The sequence below is a fragment of the Dipodomys spectabilis genome, unplaced genomic scaffold, assembly GCF_019054845.1.
Source record: "Dipodomys spectabilis isolate Male_0828 unplaced genomic scaffold, ASM1905484v1 ptg000098l, whole genome shotgun sequence".
NCBI classification, from domain to species: Eukaryota; Metazoa; Chordata; class Mammalia; order Rodentia; family Heteromyidae; genus Dipodomys; species Dipodomys spectabilis.
Window position 1 is genome coordinate 18576017 of NW_024870775.1, and position 25789 is coordinate 18601805.

General features: G+C 39.9%; 1 protein-coding gene across 5 annotated transcripts in view; it reads left to right on the forward strand.

Annotated features, from left to right (window-relative positions):
• Ric1 (RIC1 homolog, RAB6A GEF complex partner 1) overlaps positions 1-23876 on the forward strand; it is a 99302-nt gene extending 75426 nt beyond the window's left edge. For 4 of the 5 annotated variants that reach the window (XM_042686927.1, XM_042686931.1, XM_042686930.1 and 1 more), the window contains 9 exons: positions 2797-2913; positions 4158-4886; positions 7570-7728; positions 7812-7948; positions 16846-17132; positions 18150-18338; positions 20009-20186; positions 20334-20522; positions 21804-23876. In XM_042686927.1, coding sequence (XP_042542861.1) covers positions 2797-2913; positions 4158-4886; positions 7570-7728; positions 7812-7948; positions 16846-17132; positions 18150-18338; positions 20009-20186; positions 20334-20522; positions 21804-22092 — 2274 coding nt within the window. In that variant the 3' untranslated portion in view covers positions 22093-23876. The remainder of the gene's footprint in view (positions 1-2796; positions 2914-4157; positions 4887-7569; positions 7729-7811; positions 7949-16845; positions 17133-18149; positions 18339-20008; positions 20187-20333; positions 20523-21803) is intronic. The other variant, XM_042686928.1, reaches the window with a different exon arrangement.
• Positions 23877-25789: the final 1913 nt, after the last annotated feature.

Sequence of the window (25789 nt, forward strand, 5' to 3'; positions counted from 1 at the left end):
GCTACCAGGACCTAATTTCCTATTTTAGGATCCCTTCTATTATATTTGCACTTTTTTTTGGGGGGGGTCCAGTCGTGGGACCTGAACTCTGGGCCTGGGCGCTGTCCCTCAGCTCTTCAGCTCAAGGCTAGCGCTCTACCACTTCAGCTCAAGGCTAGCGCTCCACCACTTGAGCCACAGCGCCACTTCTGGCTTTTTTTCTTTTTGCTTATGTGGTGTTGAGGAATCGAACCCATGGCCTCAGGCATGCAAGGCAAGCGCTCTACCACTGAGCCACCTTCCCAGCCGCTATATTTGCACTTTTTAAACTTCATGTCAACTGAGTCTACTGTCAGTGGAAAATTCTTTGTAGATTATCATCCACGACCATGCTTATTCACCTTTTATTTCTTATTGAGGACCTTCCTTTAAACACTTTATACAGTAATGGAAAATGAACTACTTTATACAGTAGTGTAAAATTGAACTACTTCACTAAAAAGCTTGATTTTAATTGCTTATCCATTCTTTGTTCTTTGAAACAAGAAATAATAAAAGCAAATTTTCCTTCCATGTAATGACCCTAAAATTTTCAGACAGTTGTCATTCCATGACTTTGCCTTCAGTCTCTGACTTTTCATATATATGCTCAAATTTTTCAGCTGCCTAACTATTTGTCCTGTGCTCCCTTTCTTTTGCAGAAACTTAGTTTATTTTTCTGCAAATTTTACCTTGGTAACCAGATAGTCCTAGTTGAGAAAAGGAAGTTGGGTTGGGGTGGGTAGTTTGTTGGGAATATTGGGGATTGAACCACTTGTAAGGCTGGTGCTCTACCACTTGAGGCACATCTTGAGCCCCTTTTTGCTTTATTTTCAAGGTAGGGTCTCTGTACTCAGCCTACCTAGGTTTTAATTCTCTACTTGTATTTTTCTATGTCCCTGGGAATGACAGGCATACACTATATTACACAGCCATTGTGTTGCCTTTGTAGCTCTGCACTCTTGCACAGAGCCATTAAGTGATAGGGAATCTCACAGACTTTTCTGATCAGGCTAGCCTTGAATTTCTGTTCTCTAATCTCACTTCCTAAGGAGCTAGGAATACAGGTTTGAGCCACCACACCTGGCAAAGAAAGTTGGCTTTTATATACCAGTTAAAAGATGTAAGCTGGACACTGGTGACTCACTCCTATAATTGTAGCTTCTCAGGACGTTGAGATCAAAGGATCATAGTTCAAAGCCAGCCAAGGCAGCAAAGCCTGTGAGAATTTTATCTTCAGTTAATCAGCAAAAATCTGGAAGTAGAGGTATGGTTCAAGTGGTAGAGCACCAGCCTTGAATGAAAAATCTAAGGGATAGCAGCCAGGTCCTGAGTTCATGCCCAAGTACCTGCACCACCCCCTCTAAAACAAAAGTAGAAGGAATGTGAAAGATTTTAAAAAGTAACTTTTACAGCCCCAAGAAAGAAATTACTGAGTTAGCAATGATCACTGTTGTATGAAACTTCACTATGAAGAGATCAGATCATGATACCCAACCATTATTAATCATAGAATCAGTAAAAGTGGAAAAACTAGATGTGCTGTTTCCTGGGGTGATATAATATGAAGTTCATGTGAAGAATTATTACCAAAAACATTGAACCTAAATCACATCAGGTGTTTAGAGTCATCTTTCATTCACAGGAATTATAGAGAGGATTACTCTAGGTTATACCACAAGAAAACAGAATGCAGGACTATCTGTAGGAGAGCTGTAAGGGAATAACATGGGCAAAAGGCCATAACAACCAAATCTAATAGGTAAGCTAATTCATGAGGTAAATGTGATAACCACTGTACTATAGAAATAATCTTGTAAGCACTTTTGAGTCATATGTGTATGTGTTCATTTTCCCTCTACCATCTAGCTACATTTTGCTGTGATCTAAGTGCCTTGCCCTTACAGTTGCCATACTTTTGGGGAAAAGGAATGGTACTAGGTTTGGATTTAGGGCCTAGCACTAGCCAACCAGTGCAAGTATACCACTTGATCCATACCCTACTCTTTTTGCATGGGCTGGCCTTATTTATACTTCTCAAAGGTCTTTTGCCATCTAGTATTATTTTCATAATATTTGTAGTCTGACTACATTATTTTCTCTTTCCCAACAGAACATTTCTGTCCTAGCTCATTTTATATTTTATGCATTAACTAGAATATTAACCTTTTCCCTTCCACTCATGTAAGATTTCCTAATCTTCCAAGTCCCACTTCATCCTTTAAATGTCTTCTAGCTATGCAAGCAAGATTGCCAGAATCTATTTTTTAAAGATACTTTATTTTTAATATGAAAATCTTTGCCACCGGTGTATATTTTACATTCGCATCTCCTATTAGATTATTCATATTTCAAGTACTCATTGGTAATATGTGGCTAGTGGCTACAATATGGACATCATGATTTTTTAAAGTGGTTTACAGAGTTACAAGTATAGTGCTTCTTGGTCAGTGTCATCCCTTCCATTGTTCTCCTCCATTTTCACCCTTCCCATTCATACCCTCAGGTTGATCTCTCATTTTTATGAACTTGTGAAGTTCTTTTTGTTTCTTCAGGATAATTTAGTTCTTCTCTCAGGTATATGTTACTGATATTGTTGATTGGTTGTATTATGTTAAGCCTTGTTCCACCATAGCTAGAAAGCCTAGCAGAATGGCTGTATATAGTACAGTCTCAGAATATGTTGCTGTTCAATCTGTATACCTTATGGATTGGGGCTGGGATGTGTGTGCAGAAACCCACAAATTAGCATAAATAATTACTTTGTATGAATTTCAGGCTCGTGATGCAGAGAGCATAATGCTGAATCTTGCAGGACAGCTCATCATGATGCAGAGGGATAGGTCAGGCCCTCAGATTCGGGAGAAGGACAGTAACCCTAACCAAAGGAAACTTGTGAGTAAAGTGCAAGTCGTTTCTTGACATGAAGAATGTATGAGATGGATGAAGGAATAAAAGATTTTTTTTGTCAGTTGTGGGGCTTGAACTCGGGGCCATCCCTGAGCCTCTTTGTGCTCAAGGCTAGCGCTCTACCACTTGACTTAAGCCACAGTGCCACTTCCTGTTTTTGAGTGGTAATTGGAGAAAAGAGTCTCACCAGGGACTTTTCTGCCTGGGCTGGCTTCAAACGCAGTCCTCAGATCTCAGCCTCCTGAGTAGTTAGGATTATAGGTGTGAGCCACTGGTGCCTGGCTAAAATAAAAGATTTTAAGAGGCCAGGTACCAGTGGCTCACACTTGTAATTCTAGCTACTCAGGAAGCTGAAATCTAAGGACTGCAATTCAAAGCCAGCTCAGACAGGAGTTTGTGAAACTGTTTTTTTTTTGTTTTGGTTTTGTTTTTGCCACTTATGGGGCTTGAACTCAGGGCGTGGGCATCATCTCTGAGATTTTTCTACTCAAGGTTAGTTAGTGATCTACCACATCAGTCATATTGCCAGTTCCAGCCTTTTCTGAGTAAGTAGTTTATTGGAGATAAGAGTCTCATGGACTTTGCTGCCTGGGCTGGCTTCAAACCATGATTCTCAGATCTCCGTCTCCTGATTAGCTAGGATTATAGGCATGAACCACTGGTGCCTGGCATTTGTGAGACTTTTACTTCCTATTAATCACCTAAAAGCCAGAAGCGGAGCTGTGGCTCATGTGGCAGAGCACCAACCTTGAACACAAATGCTCGAGGACAGCACCCAGGCCCCAATTTCAAGCCTCAAGACTGGCGTACCCTTGTGCATGTGCATGTGCACACGTGCACACACACAAGTGCACACACACACACATACAAAGATATTAAGAGGAGATTAATGTCTCATGATTTGGAAACAAAATATATACAATTGATTTTAAGACTTGGAGTATAAGACTATTTGTAAAGAATGAAAGACAATACGGTCCCAAAATAATAAGCCTTACATTCAACTTGATTACAAATTCTGGTGAGAAAATAAGGTATTGTTTATGGGATTTTTTAATTTTTAGATTTCAATGGATATACTTTGAAAGGGAGGGTTCTAATATTTTTCTAAATTTAAATAAATGTTCCTACTTTTCCATAAAGAATGTCATGCTATCATGCTGTCATTTTGAAAGACCTAATAAATTAGTATCTGGAACTTAAAAACAATTCTTTTGTTCCTTCTCCAGCTGCCATTCTGTCCTCCTGTTGTACTTGCCCAGTCTGTTGAAAATGTCTGGACAACATGTCGAGCAAATAAACAAAAACGTCATCTTCTAGAGGCCCTCTGGCTGAGCTGTGGCGGTGCAGGGATGAAAGTCTGGCTTCCACTCTTCCCTAGGGATCATCGCAAGCCCCATTCCTTCTTGTCCCAGCGGATCATGCTGCCTTTCCATATCAACATTTACCCCCTGGCAGTTCTCTTTGAAGATGCATTGGTCCTTGGTGCTGTTAATGACACTTTACTCTATGATTCTTTGTACACTCGGAACAGTGCTAGGGAGCATCTGGAGGTGCTCTTCCCTTTCTGTGTTGTGGAGAGAACCTCCCAGATCTACCTCCACCACATTCTACGTCAACTTCTGGTTAGAAACCTTGGGGAGCAAGCCTTGCTTCTGGCTCAGTCCTGTGCTGCATTACCTTACTTTCCTCATGTGCTGGAGCTCATGCTCCATGAAGTGCTAGAAGAAGAAGCTACCTCACGGGAACCTATTCCCGACCCACTACTTCCCACTGTGGCAAAGTTTATCACCGAGTTCCCCCTTTTCCTGCAAACAGTTGTACATTGTGCTAGGAAGACTGAATATGCCCTGTGGAATTACCTTTTTGCAGCTGTTGGAAACCCTAAGGACTTGTTTGAAGAATGTTTAATGGCTCAGGATTTGGACACAGCTGCCTCTTACCTTATTATTTTACAGGTAATGATTCTGTTCTTACAAAAGGACAAGAATAAGCTTTAAATTAGAAAAAAGAGATGTGGTGATTATATTTAAAGAATTAGTCACATTTTCTGTTTAGTTTGTATCTCACACTTGAAAGAACTCAGATCTCAGCCTCTTGAGTAGCTAGGATTACAGGTGTGAGCCACTGGTGCCTGGTTTTGTGAGACTTACCTCCCATTAACCACTAAAAAGCCAGAAGGGGAGCTGTGGCTCAAGTGGTAGAGCACCAGCCTTGAGCACAAATGTTCAGAGACAGCACTCAGGCCCAGAGTTCAAGCCCCAGGACTGGTATGCATGCAAATGACCACAAATTCCTTTGAATACAGTAAAGTATCATTACACAAACATTTTATCCTGGTTTGTCTAAAACAATCTGGTTTTGTTTTTGTTTTTGTTTGCCAGTCCTGGGGCTTAAACTCAGGGCTAGGGCATTGTCTCTGAGCTTTTTTTTGCTCAAGGTTAGCACTGTACCACTAGAGCCACAGTACTGCTTCTGCGTTTTTCTGTGTATGTGGTACTGAGGAATTGAACCCAGGGCATCATGCATGCTAAGCAAGCACTCTACACTCAGCCACATTCCCAGCCCCAGAACAATCTGTTTTAGGCCCAAGACAGATTAATAAATTCATATTACCATTTTAAATAATACTGAATAAGTTTTTATTATACTTAATGTATGTGTAGCATATTACACAAGAAATACTACATTAAATTACTAAAATACATAAGAAACATTAACAGTGAAGAAAATGTTGTTTTGGACATAGGTGCATTTCCCTGAGCTCCCCATAACAATAGATGTATTTCCTTATGGGAATTGCTGAGGCAATTCTGATTAAACTAGAGTAGTAACTCAGCACCTTACATTAGTCTCACAATAGTCAAACTTTCCAGGAACGCTTGGATTCATCACAGAAATGACCCTCATCACATTTTTTTCCAGAATAATAGGAGAATCCTGCAGATTTTATTATATGTTTAGCAACAGGACTTGGCAGCTATTATTCTCCTAAGTCTGAAATGAGCTTTAGAAGCTGCACTTACTAGTTATTTCACATTACTGTAAAATTGCTTTTAACTGATATAAGAAGCTAACTATAAACCTAGTTTGAATCTTAGCCTGAAGCTGGTTTCTAGTCAGCTTCATGACAACTGACTGAAACCAGGGATGCTGAAGCAGGGGCTAATGGCTCTGAGATCCTGTTGTTTCTTGGCTAATCCTAAAGAAGATTTTTTTTTTTTTTTTTTTTTTTTGTCGGTTTTGGAGTTTGAACTCTGGGCCTGGACACTGTCCTCCCTCAGCTCTTCAGCTCAAGGCAAGCACTCTACCACTTGAGCCAAAGCACCACTTCCGGTTTTCTGGTGGTTAATTGGAGATAAGAGTCTCACGGACTTTCCTGCCTGAGCAGGCTTTGAACTGTGATCCTCAGATCTCAGCCTCCTGAGTAGCTAGGATTATAGGAGTGAGCTACCTGTGCCCCGGCTTAGATAAAATTCTTAAAATGGAACAAATACAGCTGCTTTTTGTTCCCATCAGTGATCTCACTATCTTTCCCCAGCAGAATTTCTAAGCAGATAATGATTATGATTAACAGTCTCTAGGTACCTTTTTTTGAAAGCACACACAAGCTCAGTAAGGCTAAATTTATAAAAGTATTCAGGGTCTTGAATGTATAGCTGTACTATTTTGGTATTGCCCAAGAAAAAAAATTAGTCACATCCTCAGAAATTTCTCTGTCATAGGAGACATAATTTTTTTGGAGATAGGAAAACCTAGATTTTTATTCTTGCTTTTCTGCTGATCTTCAACATAACTCCATTTCCTCATCTGTGAAATAAGGATTATACAACTATTTTTGCAGAGTTACTAAAGGAAATGAATGTGTAATATATGTTATTTCTCTGGCATAGAATGAAAGTTCAGTAAATCGTAGTTTCTATTGTGCCAGCAGTTTTTTTTGTTGTTGTGTTGTTTTTTGTTTTTTTCTTTGGTCATGGGGCTTGAAATTGGCCTGGGTGCTGCCCTGAGCTCTTCAGATTAAGGCTAGCACTCTACCACTTGAGCCATGGCACCACTTTCAGTTTCTGGTGGTTAATTGGAGATAAGAGTCTCACAGATTTTTCCAGGCTGGCTTTGAACTACGATCCTCAGATCTCAGCCTCCTGAGTAGCTAGGATTACAGACGTGAGCCACTGGTGCCTGGTTTACTTCACGTTTCCTTTCTTTTTTTTTTTTTTTTTGGTCGGTCATGGGGCTTGAACTCTGGGCCTGAGAGCTATCCCTCAGCTCTTTAGCTCAAGGCTAGTGCTCTACCACTTGAGCTACAGCGCCACTTCCACTTTTCTGGTGGTTTATTGGAGATAAGAGTCTCACAGACTTTCCTGCCCGGGCTGGCTTTGAACCTCGATCCTCAGATCTCAGCCAGCCTCCTGAGTAGCTAGTATTACAGGCGTGAGCCACCTGCGCCCGGCATTTCACTTTTCTTATATGATACTTTCTAATGTTCCTAATGTTCTAATGCTCTTTTTGTTAAACTAATTTGTTCAGTATTGTAGCTACATTCCTTGGGTTTAGGGAAATACGGAGAAAAGAATTGCTCATATCTTCCCAAGTCATGTAGTGGAAAAGAAATGTTCTCTTTCTTCGTTATTATTTTAGAATATGGAAGTCCCAGCAGTAAGTAGGCAGCATGCTACCCTTCTGTTCAACACAGCACTGGAACAAGGCAAGTGGGACTTATGTCGACACATGATTCGATTTCTTAAAGCCATTGGCTCTGGAGACTCCGAGACCCCTCCATCCACACCTACAGCTCAGGTTAGTTGCAAAACTTTGTAGCTTCTTTATGTTATACATCTACGTCTTTGTCTGACTATACTGTACATTGTGTACAATCACAGGAACCAAGTTCAAGTGGTGGATTTGAATTCTTCAGGAATAGAAGCATCAGTTTATCCCAGTCAGCTGAAAATGTTCCTCCTAGTAAATTCAGCTTACAGAAAACACTAAGTATGCCATCTGGTCCTTCAGGAAAAAGGTAAAAGATAAAGGAGTAAAAATCTCTTACTGCTTTTAGGGTATCTGTGATATATTGTATTTTAGGGCATTTATAAAATTAAGTTTTAGGGAAACAGCCATTTAATCCCACTGCAAATCCTTTTTTCATTTCCAAAAGGAAGAGAGACCCTACAAAAGGCTTCCCTTTTTCTCCTTTCTCAAAAGTTCTTTTCTGGATTCTTTGCATACTTTCTATGCCTTTGGGTTTTTTTTATATGTGTGTTTATTTTTATATTTTGGTGATGTTGGGATTTGAACTCAGAGCCTCATGTTTACTAGGCAGGTACTCTACCCCCAACCTTTTTTTCTTCTTCTTCTCCTCATTACTTTTCAAATAGTCTTACTTTTGCCTAGGGCCAGCCTTGTTATCAGACAGTAGCCCTAATCCCCATGCTTCTGAGTAGAAGGATTACAGATTGTGAAATCCATGCCCAGCTAATTTGTTGAGATAGGTCTCACTGACTTTTTGCCTGGGCTGTCCTTGAACCACAGACCTCCTGATTTCCACTCTCCTTAATAGATGGGATTACAGGCATTTGCCAAATGTCCAACCCTTTCATTATCTTTCTGTTAGAGTACAACTTGATGCACCTGTTCGGAATGCAGCTAATTTTAAATTGTTGAGAAAAGACCAGGAAAAGTATCTTCACATAATCCAAAAGCCTTCTTTTTTTTTTTTCTTTTATTGTAAAGCTACTATACAGAGGGTTACAGTTACATGAGTGAGGTTATGAGTACACTTCCTCTTGAACATTGTTACCCCCTCCATTGTTTTCCCCCTACCATCCCCTCCCTCCCTCCCTTCCCCGAGGTTCTTTTTTTTTTTTTTTTTGATTGTGATTAAATGATTACATAATTTCAAAGTCACAAGTTCATTCTAACTTCCCTGGAGCAAATTGTCTACCACAGTCTGTAATATATAACAGTGTTCACATGTTATATACCATATTTGTGATCAGCAGCATGAGGATATTTAGTAGTGGTTCAACCAGATGAGCGGGAGTTCTTTGTTTCTTAAGTCCTGTTAGTTTTGTCGTATCACCTAACATTTTGGATTTAGCATCCACTTATGAGGGAGACCATGTACCGTTTGTCTCTTCGTTCTTGGCTTACCTCGCTCAACATGATTCCTTCTAGCTCCATCCATTTCCCTGCAAATGCCATTATTTTGTCATTTCTAATGGCTGCATAATATTCCATTGTGTATAGATACCACAATTTTTGGATCCATTCATCTGTGGTGGGGCACCTAGGTTGTTTCCATATCCTAGCTATTGCGAACAGTGCTGCAATAAACATGGAGGTGCACGTGTCCTTGTATATTGGTTCCTGTTGTTCAGGGTAGATGCCTAGAAGTGGTATGACTGGGTCGTAAGGGAGGTCAATCTTTAGCTTTCTAAGGACCCTCCAGACTGCTTTCCAAAGTGGTTGTATAAGTGTACATTCCCACCAGCAGTGTAATAGGGTTCCTCTTTCTCCACATCCCCTCCAGCATTTGTCGTTGGCTGATTTGTAGATGTGGGACATTCTGACTGGGGTAAGGTGGTATCTCAGGGTTGTCTTTATTTGCATTTCCTTCACCACCAGGGATGATGAACATTTCCTCATGTGTTTCTTTGCCATTTTTATTTCTTCATTTGAGAAGTCCCTCTTTAGTTCCCTTACCCATTTAGTAATTGGTTTGTTAGGTTTGGGAGGGATTAGTTTCTTGAGTTCCCTGTATATACAGGATGTTAACCCCTTGTCTGATATATTGCTGGTAAATATTTTTTCCCAATTAGTTGGTTGTCTTTCTAGCTTAGTTGCGATAGATTTAGCTGTGCAGAAGCTTTTTATTTTAAGGTAGTCCCATTTGTCGAGTCTCTCTCCAACTTGTTGTGACCCTGGGACTCTGTTCAGGAAGTTCCTTCCTGTGCCTATTAGTTCAAGTGTCTCTCCTACTCTGTCCTGCAGTAGTTTCAGAGATTCAGGTTTAATGTTAAGGTCTTTAATCCATTTTGAGTTGATGTTGGTGCATGGTGATAGGCTGGGGTCCACTTTTAGTTTTCTGCATGTGGCTGCCCAGTTTTCCCAGCACCAGCGGTTGAAGAGGCTGTGTTTCTTCCATTGTATGTCTTTGGCTCCTTTGTCGAATATCAGCTGGCTGTAGGCCTGTGGATTTATATCTGGATCTTCTATTCTGTTCCATTGGTCTTCGGGTCTGTTTTTGTGCCAGTACCATGCTGTCTTTGTGATTATAGCTCTGTAGTAGAGTTTGAAGTTCGGCATGGATAGCCCTCCCATATTGTCTTTATCCCCTAGAATTGTTTTGGCTATTCTAGGTCTTTTGTTGTTCCATATAAATTTTTGGACTGTTTTCTGTATTTCAGTGATGTACGTCATTGGGATTTTAATAGGAATTGCATTGAATTTGTATATTAGTTTTGGAAGTATCACCATCTTTACTATATTAAGTCGGCCTATCCAGGAGCATGGGAGGTCTTTCCATTTCCTAGTGTCTTCTGCAATTTCTTTCTTTAACTTTTTATAGTTCTCATTAAATAGTTCTTTTACATCTTTGGTTAGGTTAATTCCTAAATATTTTATTTTTTGGGAGGTTATTGTGAATGGGGTTGCTCCCTTTATTTCCCTCTCTTCCTGTGCGTTATCAGTGTATAGGAAGGCAACTGATTTTTGTGGGTTTATTTTGTATCCTGCTATTTTGCCGAAGTGACTTATGATTTCTAAAAGTTTGGGGATGGAGTTTTTGGGATCGTGGAGGTATAGTATCATGTCGTCTGCAAAAAGGGATAGTTTCACTTCTTCTTTCCCTATGCGGATCCCTTTAATGTCTTTTTCTTGCCTTATTGCCCTGGCTAAGGGTTCTAGGACTATGTTGAAGAGGAGTGGAGACAGTGGACATCCTTGCCTTGTTCCTGTTTTTAGGAGGATTGGTTGTAGCTTTTCCCCATTAAGTATAATATTGGCTATTGGTCTGTCATAAATGGCTTTTATTGTTTTTAGAAATGTTCCTTCTATTCCTATTTTCTCCAGAGCTTTTAGCATGAATGAATGTTGAATTTTATCAAAGGCCTTTTCTGCATCTGTGGCGATAATCATGTGATTCTTGACCTTGGCTCTGTTGATATGCTGGATTACATTTATTGACTTATGTATGTTAAACCATCCCTGTGTCTCTGGGATGAAGCCTACCTGATCATAGTGTATTATTTTTTTTATGTGTTTCTGGATTCTGTTAGCTAGAATCTTGTTAAGGATCTTTGCATCTGTGTTCATCAAGGAGATTGGCCTGTAATTCTCCTTTTTGGTTGGGTCTTTGCCTGGTTTGGGGATGAGTGTGATATTGGCTTCGTAGAATGAGTTTGGGATAGCTCCCTCCTTCTCTGTTTCTCTGAAGAGCTTGAGGAGTATGGGTATTAGTTCTTCTTTAAAGGTCTTATAGAATTCTGCTGTGAATCCATCTGGTCCTGGGCTTTTTTTTGTTGGAAGACTTTTGATAGCTTCCTGTATCTCATTATAGGATATTGGCTTATTTAATTGGCTAACTTCTTCTTTGCTCAGTTTGGGTAACTTGTATTTCTCTAAAAATGCATCCATTTCCGCCAGATTTTCTTCCTTTAGAGAGTATAGCTTTTGAAAGTAGTCTGTTAGAATTCTTTGGATATCTTGGGTACGTGTTGTGATGTTTCCCGTGGCATCCCTAATCCTATTAATATGGGTTTCCTCTCTTCTTTTTTTAATTAATCTTGCCAACGGGCCATCAATTTTGTTTATTTTTTCAAAGAACCAGCTTTTTGTTTGGTTTATTTTGGTTATGGTTTTCTGATTTTCTAATTGGTTAATCTCTGCTCTCAATTTGGTTATCTGGCTTCGTCTAGTAGCTTTAGGTCCCATTTTTTCTTGTTTTTCTAGCTGTTTTAGTTGCAACATGAGATTATTTACTTGGTCTGTCTCCATTCTCTTGATGTGGGCACTGAGGGCAATAAATTTGCCCCTCAGGACTGCTTTTGCTGTGTCCCACAAGTTTCTTTGTGAGGTGTTTTCATTTTCATTGAGTTGTAGGAAATGCTTTATTTCTTCTCTGATCTCTTCTGTTACCCAGGCCTTGTTAAGGAGTGTGCTGTTCAATTTCCATGTATTAGAGAAATTTCTGCGGTATGCTTTGTTATTGAGAGCTAGCTTGATTCCACTGTGGTCAGATAGGATACAGGGGATTATGTCGATCCCTTTGTATTTGCTTAAGTTCCTTGAATGAACTATGATATGGTCTATTTTGGAGAAAGTTCCATGAGCTGCTGAGAAGAATGTGTACTGTGTTGTTTTAGGGTGAAATACTCGGTAGATGTCAGTTAATTCCGCTTGAAGTATGGCCTCACTTAATTCGGTAGCTTCTTTGCCAATCCTCTGGTTGGTAGACCTGTCCTTTGGTGAGAGTGGCGTGTTAAAGTCTCCTAGTATTATCGTATTGGGGTCTATTTTATTCTGTAAGTTTGAGAGCATTTGTTTAACATATCTGGGTGCACCAATATTTGGGGCATATAAGTTGATGATGGTTATATCCTCCTCTTGGATTGTTCCCTTTATTAATATGTAGTGTCCGTCCTTGTCTTTCTGTACTGATTTTAATGAAAAGTTTATTTTGTCAGATATCAGGATAGCTACACCTGCTTTCTTATTGGGGGAATTTGATTGGTAGATCCTTTTCCACCCCTTCACTCTGAGTTTGTTTGTATGTTTGGCTGAGAGGTGGGTCTCCTGAAGGCAACAGATGGATGGGTCTTGTTTTCTGATCCAGTCCTCAGTTCGTTTTCTTTTAATTGGCGAATTCAGCCCATTTATATTAAGAGAAAGTATAGAGAGATGCATTGTTGTCCCTGCCATTCCGTTTTCCTAAGTTTTTCTTCTTTCCTTTCCTCCTGTGCTTGCTCAGTTAGACTTTGAGTAATGCCTGTTTGGGGCAGGTCCCAGTTCCTGGTTGCTTTCTTCAGGTTGTGTCCCCCCTCTTAGAATTCTTTGTAATGCTGGCTTAATGTTTATGTATTCATTTAGTTTTTCTTTGCTATTAAAAGTTTTCAGTTCTCCATCGAATGTGAATGCTAGCTTTGCCGGGTATATCAGTCTGGGTTGGCAGTTATTGGCTCTCAGGGCTCGTATGGTGCTTTCCCAGGCTTTTCTTGCATTCATTGTTTGTGTGGAGAGATCTGCAGTGATTCTAATTTTTTTCCCGTTGTAGTATAGCTCCTTCTTCATTTTTGCTGCATGCAGGATTGTTTCCTTATTATTCAGATCCATCATTGTTACTATTATGTGCCTAGAAGTGTTTCTCCTGGGATCTTGCTTGTTGGGTGTTCGATAAGCTTTTGTGATGTAGTTAAGATGGTCGTTTTTGAGGTGGGGAAAATTTTCATTGACTATCTTGTTAAATAGGTGTTGCATTCTCTTGCTCTGGAATTCCTCACCTTCGTCCACTCCGATTATGCGAAGGTTAAATTTTTTAGCATTATCTGCTTGCTCTTGAATTTCCCTTTGGTTTAATTTGAGTGATTTTTCCATATCTGTCACTTTTTGGTCCAGTTGGTGTATTCTGTCTTCTGTATCTGACACTCTACCTTCCATTTCATTCACTCTGTTGACCGTGGCTTCTATTGTGGTTTGCATGGTGGAAATGGATCCCTTTATGGATTCAATGTTGGTTCTCAGAGTACTGATCTCACCTCTCAATGAGGTGAGATCAGTATGCATTACCTCTAATTTGGCGTTTATCTCACTTCTTACTGAGGTTTGTGCAGCTTCTATTTTTGCATCCAATTTTTGTTTGATATCCTGTATATCTTTTGATAGTTCATCCTTGTGCTCTTTCAATTTCTGATCCATTTCTCGCTTTATTTCTTGAGTCATTGCCTCCAGCAACCCTTGGATGTAGTTTTTGTCTTCCATTCCTGCTTTGCTCCCACTGGGGCTCTCCCCTGCGTGGCTGCTGGCTTTTGAGGTGAGCTTGCTGTCCTGGGTAGTGGTAAACCTTGTGATTTTTCTCTGTGATTTTCGCATGGGGGTTCAGGAGATTGCTCTTCAATCTTGTTTTGGTGTGTCTGTCTTTGCTTGGTTGCTGATTCTGTATTGGTAGAGAGAGTCTGTGCCTGATCTGGATTCTGTTGGGAGCCTATTTCCAGCTGCTATTCACTTAGGATTCTCAGCTCTCTGCTGTAGCAATTCCCGCCTTTGGAAGGGTTGAGCAGCCTAGACTGCTTGTGTTTGCTCCTGCGGGTGCTCTTGGGAAGATCAGATGCTCTGGATGCACTCTCCCAAATACTGGAGTCTGCTATGGGCTCCTGATGTGTTTTTGTTTGTTTGTTTTGGGCTGGTTGTGGGCTTGAACTCTAGGTTTGGGTGCTGTCCCTCAGCTCTTCAGCTCAGGGCTGGCACCCTACCATTTGAGCCACAGCCCCACTTCTGACCCTTTTTGCTTTGTTCAGGCGCCGGTCCCCTGGCCTGGTTCCGGCCCCAGCCTGGAGCGCGCTCGTTAGGCCTGTGCTAATGTGTATACCACCTTGGTTATGCAGCCTGGAGGACACAGTTCAAATTTCTTCTACTGTTGGTAGTCTTGACCCAGGGGCACTGTTCCTGGCTTGAGCATTTAAGCTCCCTTCCAGGGGCGCTCTTGCTCTGGCCTGGCCAGCAGAGTGTGCTCCACCGGCTGGTGGAGCTCTCGAACAGTTCCCAGTTTTAGTGGGTCCTGTGGTCCGGGTGTTGGGGTAGGGAGTCTAGGTCAGGGTCTGGGGATTCCCTCCAGCTCTGGTCTCCCTTGATGGATTCCCTGTCCCCTGATGGGTACTCACCCTGTAGGTCGTCAGTTGTTGTTGCAGTCCGTCAGTTGTTGTTGCAGTCCGAGTTCAGTTGGGGTGGTTGCGGGCTGGGTTGGGCGGCCCCCCGCCGGGTCGTTGCGATCGCGATTGGGCGGGTGGTCTGCGGACAGGTCCCTTTGTGGCGCTGCTGGTGCCGGGCGGCTTTGGCGGGATGGAGCCTCTCCGCTCCGGTGGAGAGTGATGGGTGGGGTGGGATCCTCCTGGAGACTCCCGGCTGGTAGGTTTCTCTGTTCCTGGCGATCCGCTGTTCTGCAATCCGGTACCTGGTGATCTGCAAGCAGCCCCCTGTGTCTCTGTGGCTCCGGCAGCCCCCGCCGGGCCGGCTGGCCGGCGGCTTGGCGCACTGCCGCGCGGCCAGTAAAGGTTGGGGGAGGGGTCTTCGCTCTTCTCTGTTCTGAAATTCTTCTTTTCCTCTCTTTCTTTTTTTGTTATTTTCCACCTCTGGTTTTTCTCTGAGTGTTCGTCTTTTTGTTGTTGTCGGTCTCTTGGGGAGATTAAAGGTTGGAACTCGAACTCTCTTTTTGGTTGGAGAGAGCTGTGGCGTTTCCCTACTGCCCCGTCGCCATCTTGGTCCCCCCTCTCCCAAAAGCCTTCTTAAAGCCAATAGTTTACCTATCTTTCCAACTGAACTTCTTGACAAAAAAATTAATGTTCATCCATTTGGTTCTCGTGGCCCTTTGATTAGAGAAGTCATTAAACAGTGAGAAAAGGCCTGACAGTGATGGCTTATGGCTGTAATTCTAGCCTACTCAAACAGAGTCTGAGATCTGAGGATTGAAGTGTGAAGCCAGCTCAGGCAGAAAAGTTCAAGAGATATAATCTCTAACCAGCACAAAAAGTTGAAATAGAAGTGTAGCTCAAGTGGTAGAGCACTGGCTGTGAGGGAAAAAGCTGAGTGAACTCATGGGCCCTAGCTTGAGGTCCTGAGTTCAAGCCCAGGTATGGGCAAAAAGAAAAAAGGGGGGAGTTAAAAGCGTCTGTTTATTCTGAAGACTAAAATCTACAGAAACAATGAGTAATGTCTCCAGAAAGGTGGCTGTGAACTCATACCAAACATTAGAAATCATTAGAATTTTCCTTAGTTTGTAAAGTCTTTGTATTTTTGTGCTATAATGTGTTCCTGATTTTTGTTTTTCTCTTTGTCTTTTAATATTGTTCACATTCTTACACATAAAGCTTGCTCAACAATTTTTGTTGTGATTTTACTTCATTCGCTTACCAGTAGCCATTAACATAATCGATGCCCCATCACACACCAAACAATCATTATTATCATTATTATCCTGGACTATGTACAAGTAAAATGCATTCATGGAGGACTATAAACAATTGTAAGGCAGATCACATCTTTTCAACTATACCATGTAATTTAATATTGGCTAATAAACCAAATGTAGCAGGCACTGTTCTAATCATTCACATGTGTGGGCTTGTTAATACATACAACTGTATGGGTGGTGAAAGAGGCTCAAAAAAAAGAACTTGGCTCTGTTCATACAGTGGGTGGCAGAACCAAGATCTGAATCCAGGCAGTATTGCTCCAGATACTGGACTCTTTATTGCTCCACTGTGCTCATAATAAGTTATACTACATTAGCTTAAGAGATGAGACTATATCCAATTGTTACTTTTTAAGTCAGTTTTATTTTCCTATGTCTGTATAATTCATGTTGAGTTTTGATTTTACTTTGTATCTCTCTTAATTTCTTTGATCTCCTTCCCTGTTTTCATTGGTCTTTCCAAATATAGCACTTGTTTACTCCTTCCCTTCAATTCTCATTACCTTATTCTCCCTGATCTAGCTTTTTTTTTTGGGGGGGGGGGGGTCTCTTATTCCTATTCCATGTATTCATTCTACAAATTGGTCTTAAGTGCTATTGTGGTTCAAATGGAGAAGCCCTGAAAAGGAAGTTTATCTCATACCTCCTTTTCAGTTTGATCAGTGCTGCTGCATAAAAGTATGCAGGGTCCTATAGTAAAGATTATTCTGTAGCTTTCTTGTTTCCACTTACAGATGGAGCAAAGACAGCGACTGTGCTGAGAACATGTATATTGACATGATGCTATGGAGGCATGCTCGGCGTCTTTTAGAAGATGTGCGTTTAAAGGATCTTGGCTGTTTTGCAGCACAGCTCGGCTTTGAACTAATTAGTTGGCTCTGCAAGGAACGTACCCGAGCCGCCCGGGTAGACAATTTTGTGATAGCCTTGAAGAGACTCCACAAAGACTTCCTGTGGCCACTTCCCATTATCCCAGCCTCTTCTATCAATTCCCCTTTCAAAAATGGAAAATACCGAACAGGTAATATAATGGAGTTCTTGCCATTTTTACAAGAATTGTATTTTACTCCCAAGTATTTAGAGATGTTATTGGCATTCAAAGAAGTCATTTCATTCCAAACTCAAGCAAATAAAAGCCAACTTCTTGTACATCCATTCAAACATTCACTGTTTGACAAAGACATAGAACTTATTTTTTTTGTCAGTCATGGGGCTTGAACTCTGGGCCTGGGCGCTGTCCCTCAGCTCTTCAGCTGAAGTCTAGCATTCTACCACTTGAGCCACAGCACTACTTCTGGCTTTTTCTGCTGAGGAATCGAACCCAGGGCCTCATGCATGCAGGACAAGCACTCTACCACTAAGCCACCTTCCCAACCCCAAGACATAGAACTTTTAACCTTTAGGTCTGATCATTCATGTATCTAACCATAATTATAAACAAGTTGAGGACAGCGTAAAAGCTAGCATGATTATTTTATTATGTGAAGCTTTCCCTGACAGAATTCATTCCAAAGTAATAAAAAGAAAAGCATCTTAGACAACTTGGACAGGATAAAGCCAAGCTATTTAAATGAAAGAAATTAAGGTATTTTTTCAGTTCTGATCTTTTTATGAAGACTTAATTATGAAAATTGTTGTGGTAAAGCATCAGTCTTGAGTGAAAAAGCTAAGGGACAGTGCCCAGGCCCTGAGTTCAAGCCCCAGTACTGTCACCAAAAAAAAAAAAAGAAAAAAGAAAACTTTTTGTGGCATTTACAAACTTTGTGTTAAGAACCAAAACTAGTCACTGAAAAGATAAGCAGAATAAAGTTCTATCTAGTTCCAGTAGGAGTATGACAAGACCCTTACATGGTGTTGTCAGTTTAGTAACACATTCCTAGAAAGTTTGGATAAATGATTATTAAAGCTGGCAATTGGCTTTGTACTGCTAGTAATGGGTAGGTGGGTGGGGAAAGTAAAAGGACTGGAACAGAAACAGCAGTCAGTGAATGTATCTTGAATTTCACCTATTTTTTTTGTTTTGGAACCTACCCTCCAGTGGGAGAGCAGCTGTTGAAGTCCCAAGCAGCAAACCCTTTTTTAAGCCTTGAAATTGACACTGGTATCTCTAATATCCAACGAAGTCAAAGCTGGTTTAGCAACATTGGCCCTACCCATCATGAGACAGACACAGCTTCATCCCATGGGCCACAGATGCAAGATGCCTTCTTGTCTCCGTTATCTAAAGGTAAATGTCATTTTAATCCTCCCTCCTTAGTTTCTTTGGGGAAAAGTCAATGTGCTTTAGCATTTCAGAGATAGAGTTTCACTTTTCTTGATTATCCTTTGCCACATTTATGGCAGATAAAAGAACCATAGTAGTATCTTCACCCTCAGTTTTGATGATAAGGAAAGACTACCTTAAAGCCCCAGGCAATGAGCAAAAAGTGTTCTCTGCTGTAAAGAATTCCATTCTTATCATAAGAACAGTTCATTTTAGTTTTTGTTTCATCAGTACAATTTTGTAGGAATTTGCTTTTTCTCATATACAAGTTCCTAAATAAATATCCTCAGTTTTTTTCTTCTTGGCTTTTAAAGCCTAAAATACTTACCTGTCTAACCACTTTCAAGAAAAGTATACTGATGTCTGCTCTTTAATAATAGGTAAATTATAGACAAAAGAAGTTTTGGAGCAATTATGCTGATTTTATATTTACACACACATGATATAGTTCTAGGGTGTATATGTGTACATGTGCATATCATACAAGTAATTTATTGGTACAAACAATTTCTTTTTTCTTTGTGGTTTAAATTTTTTTCTGGTATCAAGGCTTGTACTTGTTCAGCTTCCTTTTTTGTGGCTGATGTTTTACCACTTGAGCTATGGTTGGCTTTTTGGTAGTTAATTGGAGCTAAGAGTCTTGTAGACTTTTCTACCACGATTGGCTTTGAACTGAAATCCTCCAGGTCTCAGCCCCCTGAGTAATTAGGACTATATGTATGAGCCATCAGGGTCTTTGTAGGGACTTTGTGTGTGTATGTGTGTGGGTGTGTAGGGTGTGTGGGTGTGCTGTGTGCATATGTGCAGGACCAGGGGCTTGAACTCAGGGCCAAGGTGCTGTCCCTGAGCTTTTTTGCTCAACGTTAGCACTCTACCACTTGAGCCACAGCTAGACTTCCAGCCTTTTTAATAGTTAATTAGAAATAAGAATTTCACAGATTTTCCTGCCTGGGCTAACCTTGAACCTCAATTCTCAGATCTCAGACTGCTGAGTAGCTAGGATTACAGATATGAGCCACTGTTGCCGGCTCTTTGCAGTTTCTTAATTGTTCAACATTCACCCAATGTTCCATTATCTGTATGTTAACACTATTACTTGGTCTTACGCCATGTGAGGAGGCCTATGACTACCATCACTTTTTTTTTTTTGTTGGTCATGGAGCTTGAACTCTGGGCTTGGGCGCTATCCTTAAGCTCTTCAGCTCAAGGCAAGTGCTCTACCACTTGAGCCACAGTGCCCACTTCAGTTTTCTAGTGGTTAATTGGAGATAAGAGAGTCTCATGGACTTTCCTGCCCGGGCTGGCTTTGAACCGTTATCCTCAGATCTCAGCCTTCTGAGTAGCTAGGATTACAGCCGTGAGCCACCAGCGCCCGGCTACCATCACTTTTTAATTATAAAATACACAGGATTATTATGTTTCTCTATCCAAAGTATGTAATAACTATTACTTTCCTGACTTTTTTATTCATTTATCTACTGTTGTTCAAATATGGCTATTTTAACAGTAGATTAAATGTTCTGGTTTCAAAATCCTGAGAAGTCAACATCTGAGAAACAACTAATATTTAAAATTAATGAAAAATTTACTTTGTGTATACAGCCGTTTTTTAACCTCTAGAAATTCTTGATCAGGAGATGAATGCAGCATCGGGTCAGCCACAGACTTAACTGAGAGTAGCTCCATGGTGGATGGGGACTGGACGATGGTGGATGAGAATTTTTCTACACTCAGTTTGACTCAGTCAGAGCTAGAGCATATCTCCATGGAGCTGGCGAGTAAAGGGCCTCACAAATCCCAAGTGCAACTGCGGTGAGTTTCTTAGCTGTTTAAAAGCACAGAAAGCCTACTAAGTGTATTTTTACCTGAGGTACAAGATCTGCTTTCCTGAGATAACGTACCTTTTTGAACATCTCCACATGCCTTTGCACTTACGTTGTGTGTGTGCTTTATATGTAGGTATTTGCTGCACATTTTCATGGAGGCAGGATGTCTGGATTGGTGTATTGTCATTGGCCTGATTCTTCGAGAGTCTTCAATCATCAGTCAGGTTTTGACTATTTCCCAGTCATCAGAGGTGGATGGAGAGATGTTACAGAACATAAAGACAGGGCTGCATGCAGTGGACCGATGGGCCTCCACAGACTGGTAAGTTCTGGTTTTTAGAGGCTTATCTTTTGGTATCCACTTGTCCTTTCACATAAAGGCCTAATTATAATTCATTTGTTTTGGATATGTTTTAGATTTGTGGAAGTAAAAATACTTTCATGCATTCAGTTTTAAGGCTGACTGTCTTTACAAACCATCGAGTACCCACCCATTTGAGTGGTACTCTCTACCTGGCACAGTATGTAGATAAAATATCACTAACTTTAAGATTGTTGCAGTACAAATAATGTTAGAATTAGACTGGAACAAAAGATTTGTGGTTATATGAAATTTCTGCTTACAAAGACAAAAAATGCAGTAGTGCACATTGGGAGGCTGAGACAGGAGGACTGTAAGTTCAAGGTCAACATGGGCTACAATAGAGAGCCTATTCTTCCAAGAGAAAAAAAAGTCATAGTATGTATGAACTTAACATTCCATGGCAGTTACTACCAGGTCCAAATTAAACAGTATTGCAAATTACAGGGCAGAGTAGTTCAAGCCTATAATCCTGACTACTCAGGAGGCTGAGATCTGAGGATCGCTGTTTGAAGCCAGCCCAAGCAGGAAAGTCTGTGAGACTATCTCCAGTTAACTACTAAAAAAAGCCACAACACAAGTGGTGCTATGGCTCACGTGGAGGAGCACTATCCCTGAGCCAAAGAAGCTCAAAGACAGCACCCAGGCCCTAAGTTTTAAGCCCCAGGGGACTGGCACCCCCCAAAAAAATTGCATAGGAATTCAAAGCCTTGGATCCTAATCCTGTCTTTGATACCAGTTATATGGAGAGTTTGGGACTATTATTTCCTTTTTTTAGATCTGATTTTAAAATGCTAGTCCTTGCTCCTACTGCCCAAAACTTTCAACCAGCCATTCAACTTTTTTTTTTTTTGGTCAGTTGTGGGGCTTGAACTCTAGGCCTGGGCACTGTCCCTGAGTTCTTCAGCTCAAGGCGTGTACTCTACCCTTGAACCACAGCACCAATTCCAGTTTTCTGGTGGTTAATTGGAGATAAAAGTCTCATGGACTTTTCCTGCCTGGGCTGGCTTTGAACTGTGATCCTCAGATCACAGCCTCCTGAATAGCTAGGATTATAGGTAAGAACCTCTGACACCCAGCAAGCCAACCAACTTTGCAGTGTAAGGTGACCCAAAAAGCCTTCTTCCCCTCAAAAATCTATCATTTTCTTATTGTATCAGTGTTTAATAGGAGTTTGTAACACCCTAAGAGGTCTTCTAAATTATGGCTGATAAGAACAAATTCTTTTTTCACCCTACCCAGTCCGGGATATAAGCCATTTTTAAACATTATTAAGCCACAACTGCAGAAGCTCAGTGAGATAACAGAAGAACAGGTCCAGCCTGATGCCTTCCAGCCAGCAGCCATGGGTAAGACTTCTGAACAAACCAGCCCCAGGGCAGAGGAAAATAGGGGCTCTTCCTGCCATGGAAGCATCGCCCAAATTGAAGCTGGTGGTAACAGTGTGGTCAGCCGGAAAGAAGAGGACATAACCAGTGGAGATGAAGAGGAACATTTTCAGGATGGGACTTACGACTGTTCTGTGTCCTAACAACAGTGAGTAGCATCATGATAGGCAGTATTAATTAGCACAGTGTATATCTGAGTACACTGTGACCTAGGTGAGTGACTAATGGGAAAGACCTTGGCCTAGAGACTCTTCGGCTAAAGTATTATAAGATTTTAATGAACTCTGTCTAAGAAACCTCTTTGACTTCATAAAAATGTGATATCAAAGCATCTTTCATAATTTTTTAAGCTGCAATAGAAAGTAATAAAGAATATTATACAGATGTACATGAGAATATTTTGGTTTTATTGAAATCTTGGTTAGCTGTTAAATCATAGGGATTGTTTTATTTAACCCAGTTAAGCTTACTTTTTCACTACTTATAGCTTTCTATGTTTTTTGATTCAGTGTGTGTCTAGATGGCTTTTTAAAAACTAAGGTGCTTACTGTAGCTCCTCTAGTACTTGAGCTACCTATTGCTTCCTTGGATAGAGCCCGCTGGACTCCCAAGCTAGTCCATCCTTCCGAATAGATGTCTGCCCTTGCACAGTGTTGCCAGTGGAGTGGAGATATATTTTTGGCTTTACTAGCCTGATAAATCCCAGTCATGAATTGATAGAAGCTATTTACCTGTAAGTTAATATGCCTGCTGTAGCAAGTATGATTGCTACTAGCACAGTGTGGGTAGAGGTGTGAGGGATTCTTAGCAATTATATAGACACCACTGAACTATTTTGAATCAAAGAACTGTATCTTTTTGTGAATACTCTTCTTCTGTAAATATACCCAAAGGAACTATTCATATTTTTAAAGCTTGTATTATAGTTTGTAAGGTTTTATGCTGGGTTCTGCATGACCATAGATACTCACTCTTGGAATTAAGAGGGCTTGCTCTTCCCAAAAATGAGTCTTCAGAAAGGAAGACAAGATTTTTGGCTCGGTTGTAAAGTAACAGAAGTGGACCCACTGATCATGAAGTGGAAGAGGTTTTGTGCAAATTAGTTTCTTATTTATTGCTTTTGTAAACTGAATAAAAGTGGACTTTTATGTAAATAGATTGCCAGATCCTGTATCATCATGGCTACTAAAAATTATGTAAAAATGCATTCTTCACTGTAAACTTTTAAAATATTTTATGTATTTCTAGATAAATTTTAATTTTCATACATTATGAAAACTACATACTTAATTTCTTCTGACTAAACACATATCCACTGTATGTAATTCTAATTACCTAATAGTATTAATTCAGCTTGTTTTTACTGTGCAATTTGAACAAGGAATGCAATGTTATTTTTATAAGAACTTGTTTATTTTTATAAAAGTGTATTTGATGTGGACCAAATTCCTACCACTATGTAAAACAGCCTCTCTTATAGTACAATTATAATTTAGAAATAAAACTTGGTCCTCTATCCTTGCTTTTTAAAGTAAATAGGTAAACTTAATTGTCCTAAACAAACTTCCATTAAAGGGAAACAATCATTTTTAAATTTCTCATTTCAAAATTCATAACTGTTAAAATTACTGAATTTGGTAATTTACTGTTATTTACTTTTTACACTAGAAGTGCAATAATTTCAGATAATAAAACTCCTGAGTGGGTAGAGTATGTGACTTGGTACTTGGTGCTACTTTTAAATCTTTGTTTTAAACCACCCTTTTTGGAATCTTAAGACAGAAAATGTTTCTCATTAGAGTTCATACATTAAAACTAAAAACTGAACTGATTTTTCTTCTGTCCTGTTCCACTAGGAAGAACCAGCATTACTTTTGTATTTAGTCGATTTCTAGTGTGCACAGTGAATAAAAATGATTGATCATTATAAATAGCTTTGATCTTTTGAAGTATTCTAAATAAAGCACTGTGCTGCTGAGTTCATCTCACTCTTTGTTATTGCAATTTGGGGGATCAAACTCAGGGCTTCTCACACACTAGGCAAGCACACAACCAGAATTAGATGTTTTTTTTTTCTTTTGAGACAGAATCTCAAATTGCCTAGGCTGGCCTCAAACTTTAGAATCCTCCTCCATCAGCCTCTCCAGTAGTTGGGGTTAGAGGCGTGGGCCAACCACCCTTATCCCCACCATCTCACACTCTTAAAAGCAGGACACCAGTTAATACTATTTCAGAATAAAAAATGTTCACTTTTTAACTGACAGATATAGGAAGTGCCAAGGCAAGAAATTTGGCAAGTTTACTGAAAATTTCTCTTTGGTAGTTTGTTATTTGCTTCAGTTTTTAAAACGTATTATGGTGTATTGTTTGGTTTGAATACATATCAGCTGCTTAAGCCATAATTTTAACCAATGAATTTAATATAACTATTTGAAAGTTATAGATATGTTTAAATTATTTGCTGATACCAAAACATAAACATCATTTGGAGGTACAATCAACTTCATTTGTAATTAAAGTTGCTGCTGCTTTCTGTAATATGTATTTTTTACTTGGCAAATGGAAATAAAACCATTACACAAACTTTTGTTTATTTATCATCTCAGGTAAACAGCAAAAAGTATATTAAAAGCCACAAAAATTTTATTTTATAATTTTATCTTAAGAGTTTGGGCTAGGAAGGTGGCTCAGTGGTACAGTGCTTGCCTGGCATGCATGAGGCCCTGGGTTCGATTCCTCAGCACCACATAAGCAGAATAACCCAGAAGTGGCCCTGTGACTCAAGTGGTAGAGCACTAGCCTTGAGCTGAAGAGCTGAGGGACAGTGCCCAGGCCCAGAGCTCAGGCCCCATGACTGGTAACAAAAAGAAAAAAATTATTTTATAATTTCATCTTAAGAGTTTGCCTACTGAAATAAGTAGAAATTCCGATCAGTTTACCTTAAATGCTCATAGATAGGAGTTAACAGCATCCAGATACCTGACAAGAGAAAGAGCAGTCTACAGAGCTTGGAAAATGCTCAAAATATAGGAAATAACTTTAATCTGACAGATACCATATGATCACTTAAAAAACTAAGATTAAAATTTTGAGTTTTCCATTTTCCTATATTCCTGAATCTACTGTCTGGGAATTTGCTTAGTCTGACCATTCATAAACAGAGTCACATAATATATGGACTTTCATGTCTGACATCTTTTACTTGGTGCGATGTTTTCAATACTTACCCTTTGTTCCTTTTTTACAGTTGAATAATACTCATTGTATTATTTGACAGTTTGAGGTGCAAGTTTTTTCCACTTTGGGCTATTAGGATTAATACTAATGTTAACATGCATGAAAAAGTTTCCTCTTAGCCAAGGTTTCACTTTCTAAGGATTCAATTACAGTTACTTCAAGTCCAAAAATATTAATTGGAAAATTACAAAAATCTCTATAAAAAGTTTTAACTTATATTTATAGATAAAACTTTTTTAACATCGCTAGTATGTACATATAGCATAAATAGGGTATGATCCATGTTTGAAGAACTCAATAAGAATCTTGGGACATACCTATACCTATCAATAAAGGGACTACAGTGTAGTTTTTTGTGGATACATACTTTCTTTTTCTCTAGAGATCCAACTTGTTGGTCATACAGTAACCAGTAAAATTATTGAGAAAATGCTCATTTCCACAATTAATGTCTAATTTTTCCACTAGCAGTGATGTCCCTCTCTACTAGCAATATTCATCTTTTTTATCAAAGCCATCCATAGTGTATGAAATAGGCATGTCAGTATAATTAATGTTTCAATTTAATGACTAATTACACTTTTTATTATTATCCAGTTGTAT